General features: G+C 43.1%; 1 protein-coding gene across 4 annotated transcripts in view; it reads left to right on the forward strand.

The window, feature by feature from the left end:
• Positions 1–12,946, forward strand: part of LOC120536074 (rab-like protein 6) — a 126,241-nt gene that overhangs the window by 97,847 nt on the left and 15,448 nt on the right. For all 4 annotated transcript variants that reach the window (XM_039764426.1, XM_039764425.1, XM_039764427.1 and 1 more), the window contains one exon: positions 773–932. In XM_039764426.1, the coding sequence (XP_039620360.1) occupies positions 773–932 (160 nt within the window). The remainder of the gene's footprint in view (positions 1–772; positions 933–12,946) is intronic.

The raw sequence follows: 12,946 nt of genomic DNA on the forward strand, positions 1-12,946 counted from the left end.
GTTCACAAACTTTCAAGCACAACTGTATGTATGAGTATATATAATGCATATGTGTATATATACATATTCACATAGAAACAAAGGTCTGTAATATGGTTAGCATATATGTAGCTAGAAATCCACAAAGGGAGAAGATGAGTCACTTATCTTAAAATAGTGTTTTTATTCCTATGCTTTCAAGCCCTACCAGTAGTCATCATCAGAGGAAAATGATTAGACATACAGGAATCAAAGGCAAAATATAGCAAATGATGAAGGGGTAGGGGATAATAAGGTGGGGTTTGGAGGGTGTTGGTCTATATTATATAGTTATAAATTAAATATTAGCCAGTTATACATTTATTAAGTATTGGTCAGTTATTTAATATGTGAATGATGTTCTTTTTAAGCCTGTATAGCGGGTTGGATAATGGATAGATTTATATAAGTATATGTGCTTTATTTTAATTCTTACAACTGATTGTTCAGTTCTGCAGAACCTGTCCCTGAATCCGCTAGTACAGGTGGCAGTGGTCCTGTATGGAGGAGTGAAAAATGATTGTATTCAATTAGTAGGTTTTATTTTTGAAGTCCGCAAACATCTCTAATCCCAGCATATTGTTGCAATAATAGCTTCCTGACTTTACTCCCTTACTGATGTTTAGGTAGTTTTTTCTGATTTCATATCTGCATTTCTTGTACATTTTGCATATTTATGTTTTATGGGTGGGGGCTCCAGATTGGCCTGGTAAAGCAATGATTGACTTTTTTTTTATTTCTTTCTTATTTGCAGATTCTCAGGTGGCCTCTGCATCAGAAGCCCCTGCCAAGGTGCAGAGTGTAGATGATTTTGTGCCAGATGATGGACTGGACAATAGTTTTCTGGAGGAATCCAGCACTTCTCAAAAGGCCGCTGAAATACGCCCTGCAAAGGCTGCTCATGACAGTGACAGGTGAGGACATTTTTCTGCCATAAATTGTAAACACAAGTCAGAAATTGCAGTGATAAAGTAAGTGGTAAAATGATCGTACTGTTGACAACACTTAGTCCACATTGGCTGTTAAGACGCTGCTGTAATCTGTAACATCGGAGTACAACAAATGGTTTTGTGAACAGGCAGTAGACTGAACTTTATTTGTCCCAAGTGAGAAACTTTTGATTATTACAGAAACTTGGTAAATATACACACACTATAGTCTGAACCCAACCAGAATAATTAAAAAGGAAGGAAATTAAAAAAAGAAAGTTAAGGAAACTTCTGGCTTGACATTCACATTGAAGCGCTATACAGGTATATTGCCCTGTGGTATTAAAAGAGCCCCCCATTGTGTGTGTTGACACACTTCAGCTGAATGATTCATTGGCCGAACGTTTTCAGTGCTGGTGTGTCACAGAGAGGATGTGCAGCATTGTTCATAATGGCACTCAGTTTTGCTTTCATTCTCTCCTGTGCTACAAGCTTCAGGGGGTCCAGAGTGCATTGCATAACTGAGCCTGTCCTTTTAATTAGCTTGTTGATTGGGTGGGCCTCTTTTGAAGTGATGCTAACAGCATAGCACACTACAATGTAGAATATTGCACTGGCTATCACAGAATTGTAGAAGACTAATCACAGTAAAGGAATGAGATCTCTCAAGAACCTTCTTATTTAGCTCCTCTGTGCCACAAGCCTCGTCTAACCTGTCACTGATGTGGACCCCCCACCCAAGTTATAGGATTGCACTACCTCTACATCCACTCATTGAATAGTAACCAAAAATAAAAGCTCTTTTGTCTGGTAAAAGTCAATAACCAGCCCTTCCATGTGGTAGCTCTGCATTTCTTAACACTGTTGTTTTCCAGTGTGGCTGCAGGTACAGTGCATCCGGAAAAGTATTCACAGCGCATCACTTTTTCCACATTTTCTTTTGTTACAGCCTTATTCCAAAATGGATTAAATTCATTTTTTTCCTCAGAATTCTACACACAACACCCCATAATGACAACGTGAAAAAAGTTTACTTGAGGTTTTGCAAATTTATTAAAAATAAAAAAACTGAGAAATCACATGTCCATAAGTATTCACAGCCTTTGTTCAATACTTTGTCGATGCACCTTTGGCAGGAATTACAGCCTCAAGTCTTTTTGAATATGATGCCACAAGCTTGGCACACCTATCCTTGGCCAGTTTCGCCCATTCCTCTTTGCAGCACCTCTCAAGCTCAATCAGGTTGGATGGGAAGCGTCGGTGCACAGCCATTTTAAGATCTCTCCAGAGATGTTCAATCAGATTCAAGTCTGGCTCTGCTCTGGCTGGGCCACTCAAGGACATTCACAGAGTTGTCCTGAAGCCACTCCTTTGCTATCTTGGCTTTGTGCTTAGGGTCGTTGTCCTGCTGAAAGATGAACAGTCGCCCCAGTCTGAGGTCAAGAGCTCTGGAGCAGGTTTTCATCCAGGATGTCTCTGTACATTGCTGCAGTCATCTTTCCCTTTATTCTGACTAGTCTCCCAGTTCCTGCCCCCCACAGCATGATGCTGCCACCACCATGCTTCACTGTAGGGATGGTATTGGCCTGGTGATGAGCGGTGCCTGGTTTCCTCCAAACGTGACGCCTGCCAGTCACACCAAAGAGTTCAATCTTTGTCTTATCATACCAGAGAATTTTGTTTCTCATGGTCTGAGAGTCCTTCAGGTGCCTTTTGGCAAACTCCAGGTGGGCTGCCATGTGCCTTTTACTAAGTAGTGGCCTTCGTCTGGCCACTCTACCATACAGGCCCGATTGGTGGATTGCTGTAGAGATGGTTGTCCTTCTGGAAGGTTCTCCTCTCTTCACAGAGGACCTCTGGAGCTCTGACAGAGTGACCATCGGGTTCTTGGTCACCTCCGTGACTAAGGCCCTTCTCCCCCGATCGCTCAGTTTAGATGGCCGGCCAGCTCTAGGAAGAGTCCTGGTGGTTTTGAACTTCTTCCACTTACGGATGATGGAGGCCACTTTGCTCATTTGGACCTTCAAAGCAGCAGAAATTTTTCTGTAACCTTCTCCAGATTTTTGCCTCGAGACAATCCTGTCTCGGAGGTCTACAGACAATTCCTTTGACTTCATGCTTGGTTTGTGCTCTGACATGAACTGTCAACTGTGGGACCTTCTATAGACAGGTGCGTGCCTTTCAAATCATGTCCAATCAACTGAATTGACCACAGGTGGACTCCAATGAAGCTGCAGAAACATCTCAAGGATGATCAGGGGAAACAGGATGAGCTTCATGGCAAAGGCTGTGAATACTTATGTACATGTGCTTTCTCAATTTTTTAATTTTTAATAAATTTGCAAAAATCTCAAGTAAACTTTTTTCACATTATCATAATAGGGTGTTGCGTGTAGAATTCTGAGGAAAAAAATGAATTTAATCCATTTTGGAATAAGGCAGTAACATAAAATGTGGAAAAAGTGATGCACTGTGAATTGTAACAGGCGCTATAGAGGCGCCTGACCCGACGCAGATAGACAAGGAGGCACGTATAAAAACACAAAGACTTTTATTGTTTCTTCAGCTGCGGGACACGTCTTCCCCGTGCCACACAGCCCAAACACAGTCCCAAAGCACAATAAACACTACCAACAATCCTTCTTCTCTTCCACCACTCCTCCTCAAGCTTAGTCCTCCTCCTCCCAACCCTGGCTCCTCGAGTGGTGGTGGCTGGCCCTTTTTATAACCCACCCGGAAGTGTTCCAGGTGCTTGACCACCTAATTGCACCTCCGGGTGGGGCTGAAGATTCATCCAGCCAGGCTGCTGTCCATGCAGCTCCCCCTAGCAGCCATCCGAGCCCCCAACCTGGCTGTGGAGGACTTCATCTCCCATGGAGCCCTGCGGGTGGTTGGGGAATCACCGTCAGCCATGGAGGCTGCCACCAAGCATCCCGGTGGAGGTACTGGAGTGCCCATGGTGGATCCTCCGGAACATAAGCCGCAGGGGCGTCCCTGCCGGGCATGGGACCCGGCTGTCCTTCACAGTTCCCCTCCCTCAGATGAGGCTTGTGGGGCTCATCGGCCTGCCCGGCGGGGGCCGGTTCTCTCCAGGACAGGGAGTCGGCATCCTTGGCTCCGCGGCTGTGCCCTATAAAAACATAACGAACAGGTCTGGGGGCGTTGCCCCGACGTCCCTGCCACTTGGACGTCCTCTCTGGACAACACCTCCAGAGGTGGCCAACGCGGCCACAGTTAAAGCACAACCAACCCCTTCCAGCTCGACCCTTGCGGAAGCACTGTCACACCTCTCCAACCCTCAGGTACGACTCCAGACACTGGATAAAAGTCCAAGACTTTTTTATTAATTAACAGTAATGTGCACAAAGCACCCTGCACACTACTCATAGATTAAATAAACAACACAATAATATTCTCTCTCCTCCTCGCCCAGACACTTCACCCCTCTACCTCCCAGCTCAGCTCAGTGTCAGGGCTTCCCCACAATCCTTTTATACACCCTGACCCGGAGGTGTTCCTGCCCAATCAGTCCACAGATCCTTATTCCTTCCGGGTCAGGGTAAACAGTCCTTTTCTTCAACCCGGTAGCACGTCGTTCCTTCCTGTCACGTGACCGTGACATACTCCCGGGTTATAGGGCGCATAAGAGCCCACGAGCCCCCCTATAGCGACTCCCAGTGGCCCCAAGGTATCCAGCAGGGCTGTGTATAAACACTACATAGTCCATGAGGCCCTGCTGGAACTCGGGGCATGATCCTGCTGTCGGGAGAGCTCCTCCTGGCGGCCTGGGGGTGAGGGCCGGAGCACGAAGCCGGCAGTCCTCCACAGAATACTTTCCGGATGCACTGTATTTCTTTATAGTGTCCCTATTGTCACATTTATAGAGATCAGTGAAATCCTTCTTTGCTTGGGCTAATCGGCACTCCACACATCACCACTCTCCGGTGCCTTGATTAGTGGGCTTTACTGCCTTTGGAATTTCTGTCTGAAATGTAGAGTTATATTTAAATGTATTTTCTTATCGGACTCTTTTATTCAAGGTGAGTTACAGAAGAGGTCAACATAACCGAGTAATAAACATCAGTCTGGGGACTGTTTATCAACAAGGGTTACAGAACAGATTACAAACTGATCATCACAAGTGAAGAGCTCTGAACAAAAAGCATCCTGGTTACACTTGTTGGTTACAAAACCATACCACCTGCTGTCAGTTAGGCAGATTCATCAAACAAGAGAGGCTATCAAACGCTTCTTAAACACACTGAGGGAGTCCGAATTTTGAATAGAGGTGGGCACTTCACACAAAAACAAAAGGTCTGGACTGAAATTTGGTGCCACGCAGAGATGACATCAGCAGACCATAGTGGGTGAGAAGGGGCTTACGACCTTAGGATTGTCTCAATACTTGATATCTAAGGTGTTGACCCACTGACAACTGGAGAGGATCAAGGATTTGAACTTAGTACAGGCTGCTACAGGGAACCAATGTGGTGATCTGAAGAGTGGAGTGACATTTGCCCTCCTCGGCTTGTTGAGCATCAGACGTGCTGCTGCATTTTGAATTATCTGCAGTGGCTTGGTCACACGTGCCAGTTCTCCTGCCAGCAGGGATTTACAGTAGTCGAGATGTGACAAGACCAAAGCCTAGACTATAATGCTCGGTCAGATACGGTCAGATCTTGTGGATAACGAGTAAAGTGATTTTATTCAAGATGCAAAGACCACTGCAGCTTGGTCAGGGTGGGACAGCTTATCATTGATTACCACTCCAATGCTGCATACAGACTTGGCAGGCATTTGCAATAATGAATCAAGCTCAACAGAGATGAAGTACTGAGTAGAGAAGAAGGTCCATTTTTACCAGACTCGACTGGAGATGGTGCTCCTTTATCTGTTGAAATATCGGTGAGGCATCCAAAGATTCTGGCTGACACCATGTGGCCCTCTGGGGGGAGAAACACTAACAGTTGCGTATCATCTGCATAGCACTGATACAAGAAACTATGGGGCAGCATGAAGGGGTCTTGTAATTTTCTTTTCCTATGACAGTGCCATGTTCAAAGTCACTGAGCTCTTCAGTATGACCCAGTGTTTATCAATGGAGATTATTGTACATGGCTGTGTGCTTAGCATTTATGCTTCTGTTAACAATGAAACACCGGAACTCAATAATTTGAAGGGGTGTCCACATACCTTTGGGTATAGCATGTATATATATGCATAAGTTGTTGTTAGTGCTGGGCGGTATGACCAAAATTCTATATCACTGTATTTTTCAAAATTATACCAGTTTCACAGTGAGTGGAAGTTAACCGCATTTTCCACTGCAATTAATGCAATAGACTGGCTAAGAATAACCTATTCCACTGTCATGAGAATTGTACATGGTACAAAAAAACAATTTAATGTGCACACAAGTATTAATACGTGTTTGCATGGCCCCATAAAGTGATAGTTTTCAAGGGGGTGGCACTAATGAAGATAATGAGTCACATTGCATGACAGTTTCAGTCACAATATAGAACCTTTTTATTGAACAAATTTTGCAGACAACTTAAATGATAATTTTGACAACATATTTTCAACCATCCAAAGAGCCATTTAGACTTAGTAAAATATCCAGAGGTGCTTGTCAAAAGTTGCATTCCACTGAACATAACTAGTAAATATTTTTTGGAAACCAACTACACTTTGCTAATGTTAACAATCTCCATCCACTGACATGTTAGCTATATGGATTGTAATGGCGTTGGTTATCTCGATCCACCGCTTGCTCTTTTTGTCGTAGGCAGTACCCCCAGCAAACACGTCTACAAATGATGTCAGTTTCGAGTGTCCTCTAGCTTTTTCAGTTTTACCTGAGGACGTGGAGGGTGCCAGTCTTAGTTCCATGTATTCATGGTACACCAAAGCATGTTTGCGGCTAAGGTGGTGCAGCAAATTGGTTGTTTGGTCCACATCCGACCTTTTAAAGCCAAAGTAACTCCAGACATGACACAGCTCCTTTTTCCGCAAAAGTTCTTCTATGTCATCATGTTCAACTTTATCATCTGCTACAGTTTCAGTTTCTGAATGTTCTCTTTCCATTTTCACTGCTCAATACCTCCGCCAACGCATGTACTCCGTTGCATGCGTGTGTAGCAGTGAAAAAGGTCCCCCCCTTAAACAGTTTCCCACTGCTCCACATTCCACACTTTGTTTAGGCTATTTAAACCGGTATTGCGGTATAAGAAAAATCCCTATCATAACAAAAATAAAAAACAGTTTTCAGTATGAACCCCGGTACAGTAATCCCTCCTCGATCGCGGGGGTTGCGTTCCAGACCCCCCCGCGATAGGTGAAAATCCGCGAAGTAGAAACCATATGTTTGTATGGTTATTTTTATATATTTTAAGCCCTTATAAACTCTCCAACACTGTTTATAAATATTCCCCGCAGAGTTATACAGCATAATCCCTTTGTATTCTCTTAGATATTAGGTAAGATTCATTGAAATTATGTATATAAACACACTGTTTATATACAGTAAAACCTAAATATTATTTTAAAGATATTGAGTGTCTCCGATAGCACACATGTTACAGCCATTACGATAGACAGGCCACCAGCAATAAATACGTACAATACAAGAAAAATAGTATACAGTAAATGTGTGTACAGTGACACTAAACGCACGTACATGTACTAAGTACTGTAAGTAGAAAATTAATTATGGTTACTCACCAACAATGACACGATGACTTGTCCGATAACAATGAGTTTTATTTTACTGCACAACAAAGGAGAGCGTTACAGCCCTTAAAGGAGCCACTTCAGGTGATTGTGAAGCACGGACGTTGTTCTTCTTCAATGCAAATCCCTAAAGCAGATTCCATCCGGACTACTGCCTTATTACATCCACTTACAACTCGTTTTGCACCCTGGTTAAAAGGACACTGCGGCCGTAGATCTTGTATTCCTTTCCTACTTTTTAAATAAAAAGAATCGTAGCCTTCAACAAATCCAAAACGTTTACCTTTTCGGCAATCGTTAACATCTTCCGTTTGCGCTTGGGCAGGGCCACTGAAGCAGTAGCAGATCGTTTTGGAGCCATAATGAAGGGCTTGACTATGCACAAAGATAAACACAAAAGAGCACAACTCTTTACACAGTGAAACACGTTGATGCTGAATGAGCGAGACGAGACTTCCTGGTTAACACTGCATTCAGCAGGCAGGAACTTAACTGCGTGCTCTGATTGGTTAGCTTCTCAGTCATCCGCCAATAGCGTCCCTTGTATGAAATCAATTGGGCAAACCAACTGAGGAAGCATGTACAGGAAGTAAAAAGACACATTGTCCGCAGAACCCGCGAAGCAGCGAAAAATCCAGCGTTATATATTTAGTTATGCTTTCATATAAAATCCGCGATAGAGCGAAACCGCGAAAGTCAAAGCGCGATATAGCGAGGGATTACTGTATACCTCCCAGCACTAGTTGTTGTTATAAATAAAGAGTTCACTCAAAAGATTCATGTACTGAATAGCCCTCGTAACAAAAAAATATGTTACAGGGAGGGAGGTATATAAATATCAGATTTGATAGACTTTATTAAACCAATGAGGACATTCAAATGCATATAGCAGCAGAAACAAGAGTACAGATTCACGGGACAAGTAATACAGACAATCAATCGATAAGTAAATAAATATATATTGTGTACAAATTTCAAAATGAACTTGAAGAGTACATCGGGAGGAAGCATTGAATTTACCTGATAGCAGTAGGCAGGAAAGATTCTCATGGTGGGATGAGCCTGGGGATAAAAGTGCTCTAAAAGAGCGCCTCCTGGAAGGATAGAGGGGATTTTATTATTATTTTTTTTTGTGATTCTGCCAGCAGAGAGTTGCAGTAGTCAAGATGTAACAAGACCAAAGCCTGGCTCCAGGAGTCGTACTGCATGTTCCATCAGACACGGCCTGATCTTGCAGATATTGTCATATTTTTTTTTTCCCAAGATGGAGAGAATTTTGCCACGGTGTCATGTCATTCTGGCAATGGTCTCTTCAGTTTTCAGATATTCCAGAAGCAGAATCTAAACTACCAATTAATCCTTCATTATAAATTCATAAGTCATTTTTTAATCATTTGTTACTGTTTGTTTTAGTTTATTACTGTCTATCCATCAATGCATTATCCAACCTGTCTACTAATTTGCAATTTATTGATTTACTAGCAAAATACCCGCGCTTCGCAGTGGAAAAGTAGTGTGTTAAAGAAGTTATGAAAAAGAAAAGGAAACGTTTTAAAAATAACGTAACATGATTGTCAATGTAATTGTTTTGTGACTGTTATGAGTGTTGCTGTCATCAAGGATTTGATTATCATTATTTCTTTCAATCAGGTTCGTATTTGGAGGATGTGTTGTGTTCAAGTTACATTCCGTGTTTGTGTAGTCTATCCCAGACCATCTCATCTTCGTTGTCAACCGCTGTAAAGATAACTGGTTTCATTCATCGAAGTGTTCACTACCCAAATCGGTACTCTAAGCGTCACAGGGTTGTTCCTTTCTTACTGCATCAATAAACAGCTCGTCTTTCTCTTTATCTGAGACATCACACACTCCATGCACGGGTTTACCTTTCCCAGTCCTGCAACCTTTAGCGAAGTGGTTCAATTTACCACATTTTTTACACTGTCTTCCTTTAGCTGGACATTGACTTTTTCCACCGTGTGCTTTGTTTCCGCAGTAGCTGCACTTATGAATACGCTTGTATGCGTCACTCACTTCATATTCTTTTGCTGCCGTCTCAATTGTGTAATGCGTTTTTTGTTCAGCGCTCTTTGGAGCTCTTGCTTGTTGTCTGCGTACTGCGTTCACAGTCAGTTCACGTGAGCCGCTCAGAATACATGCATCGAAGGTTCTCAGCTGTGCTTGTGCCATCTTGTACGATCTTATAATGTCCACGGCTTTATTTAATGTTAGCTCAGACCCGGCACTTAAAAGTTTCTCTCGCACTTTTGCTGAGTTTGTGCCAAACACTATTCTATCCCTGACCATCTCATCTTCGTTTACATAAGCACAGCCCTTCACCCGCGAATATTTAGCGGCAGCGTGCCTATTGGATTGCTGCTGACGGGCGGCCTTATATGGGCAGGCACTCAATTACGTGGGAGGCGGGGTGATGGGGGACACAACTCCGCCTCACACAGCGACCGAGCTGCAGGCTATGGCCGTATATATGTACCTAAGTAGGATTCAGTTATGACCGTTACGTGTAGAATTTCGAAATGAAACCTGCTTAACTTTTGTAAGTAACCTGTAAGTAATGAGCCTGCCAAATTTCAGCCTTCTACCTACACGGGAAGTTGGAGAATTAGTGATGAGTGAGTGAGTGAGTGAGTCAGTGAGGGCTTTGCCTTTTATTAGTATAGATTGTATAGTTCTCCATGTGTCTTGCCCTGTGTTTATGTGCGTGTTCCACCACGGTCCTAGGGGAATGTCATTTTGTGCCACTTCATGCAGCAATCCTGTGTGTGAATGGTATGACAATAAAGCCCTTTTTTTTATTGAATTTGTTAAAAGCATATAACATTCCATACAATCAAGTCAAACTTAATAAAACTAAAATCAAATCAACCCCCACCCATGACAAAGAGAGGAAGGCCAACAACCAGAGCAAAACTGTTAAAGAGTAGTAAAGAGAGAAAGGAGTCTTTTCCCCCCAATATAAATGCTTATTCTGAAATATTATTGATTAGGTCCTGTCAAGTTTAAAATTTTTGCATGGATCCTCTACTGACTTAACAGAGGTGGGCTGAGATTCTTCCAGTTTAGTAAGACAAGTCTACGTGCCAATAGTGAAGTAAAGGCAGTTACAGTTTGTTTGTCGTTCAGCACTTTAAGACCCTCCGTGAGCCCATCAAACACAGCTGCTAGTGGATTAGGAGGGATTGTGACACCAAGGCTGTTTGATAGGCTTTTAATAAAGCCATTTGACTTGACTTGATAAAGGGCTCAGTAATATAACCGGAAACCAAGCAGCCAAACCTCAAATATGTTCAAGTCAAACACACATTGAAAGCTGCAGGAAGGCCAGCGTCATTAATTCCAGCTAGAAAGCACAAGGGAATTTAAAAATATATATATATCAATGATCAAGACCAGTCTGGAAAAGAAAATAATCCAGGAATAAGGTAATGTTGATAAACTTCAGGAAGGGCAGAATCGAATAAAAAATCAGCTGGAACTGTCCAGTAAAGAAGTGCCATCTAACTGTGGCACTTTGTCCTTTCTTTGTAAATTGTGAAGTTCTGCTTTGTCATGCATGTCTGACAGTGCACAATTTCCTTTCTGTAGATGTCATGCAAATATTTTGTTGACCAGGGCAGATTAGCACTTCTTGTTTTTAACTCTTTTATGCATACGTACTGTGCATACTTTTTCACAATTTAGAGTCTGGGGGTGCCAAAGCCCATCCCATGAGCCAACACTGGACAAGACACAAGTCTCTTATGTTTTACTGATTTCATTTAACTGAAAGCACATGCAAGGTAGGGCAGACAGTTGCTGTTTCTTGTCTGAAACTCATTATTTATTGGCAGGGGGATACAAAAAAAATAAATGAAAGGCCTGAATATTGCTGCATAATGAGAAAAGAAGGTACTGAGGGCACCACAGTACTTAGAACTGTTCTCTCACAGTTCCAGAAACTTGAGTTCAACTGCTGAGTCTTGACCACTGTGAGTTCTTTTCACATCTCAGTGGGGTTTCCTCTGACATCCCCCAAGATATGCAAGGTCAGTTAATTTACTGCTCTTGGTTAGCAGTCATTCCACCTGCACTTCATAAGAGGTCATCCACCTGAATGAAGTAAAGCATGTTCGGGCCTGGCCTTTACTTGGAGATGGGAAACCATCTACAAAGAGCTTTGGTTGCTACTGAAAGAGGTGTTTGTGAAGCCAGCAGTGGGCACCTGCCTTGTGGTCTGAGTGTGAATCTCAGTGCCCCATTGCATTGTGCTGCAAAAATGGCACCGCCCTTCAGATGAAACATAATACTGAGGTCCTGACTCTCTCTGATCATAAAATATCCCTGGGCGTCCTTTCAGAAGAGTAAGGTGCGTCCTGATGTCCTGACTGTATTTCCCATCACTGCCTGGTGATTTTGGCCTCCTAATCATCCCCCCCATTTCTAATTGGCTATCTCTCTCACCCCTTAATTACTAATGTTTGGTGAGCATAATGGTGTAAAATGGCTGACATCGCATCAGCTGGATGAATGCTGTATGTTGGTGGTGGTTGAAATGGCTCCTTCCTCTCCATGTAAAGCCTTGAAAGCGCTATATAAATGCAATGTGGTCGTTGTCTTCCCTGAACGAGTGTAGGTATGTGTGTGATCAAGTGTCTCCTGTGATGGTTTGGGCACCTTGTCCATGACTGCTCCCTGCCTTGTGCCCAATTCAGCCAGAATAAGCACTGGGTCTCCATGACTGTGAGTTCAGTCAGTGGACCAGAGCTTTAAAGAGGTGCAGTGGAAGCTCCTCTGTCTTTATAAGGCAGTGAACTAAAATGTCTTCCTTCAGGCGACATCTGTGTTAGAATGTAGTTGAAATGAAAACCGGCAGCCACTGGGTTACCCCTTGGTGGTTAAACTGACAGCTGTGCTCTATTCAGCCTTCTCTGGGGGTTCTTGCCTTACGGAGACCACAAATGTGCACAGTAGGGTAGGGAGGTTTAACATTAAAATAGTGAAAAACGCAAGTTTTAAAATGGTCCTGCACCAGCAGTTTAGGATTTTCATTACCAGAAATAAGCATCAGTGTATACGTGAAAAAACATCTTTCTTTAATACGATTGGGACTTAATGAGGGACCACCCCCAGCCAACCCCCATTGCTTTGAAATGATCGGGATTTCACGAGGGATAAACCCAATTGCACACTTCATGCTGTCAAGGTGAAGTGTTGTGAAGTGTGCCGTGATGACGCAGTGCCCCAGGGTGGCATGTATTGTACTTGTG

The sequence above is a fragment of the Polypterus senegalus genome, chromosome 9, assembly GCF_016835505.1.
Source record: "Polypterus senegalus isolate Bchr_013 chromosome 9, ASM1683550v1, whole genome shotgun sequence".
Classification (NCBI taxonomy): Eukaryota; Metazoa; Chordata; class Cladistia; order Polypteriformes; family Polypteridae; genus Polypterus; species Polypterus senegalus.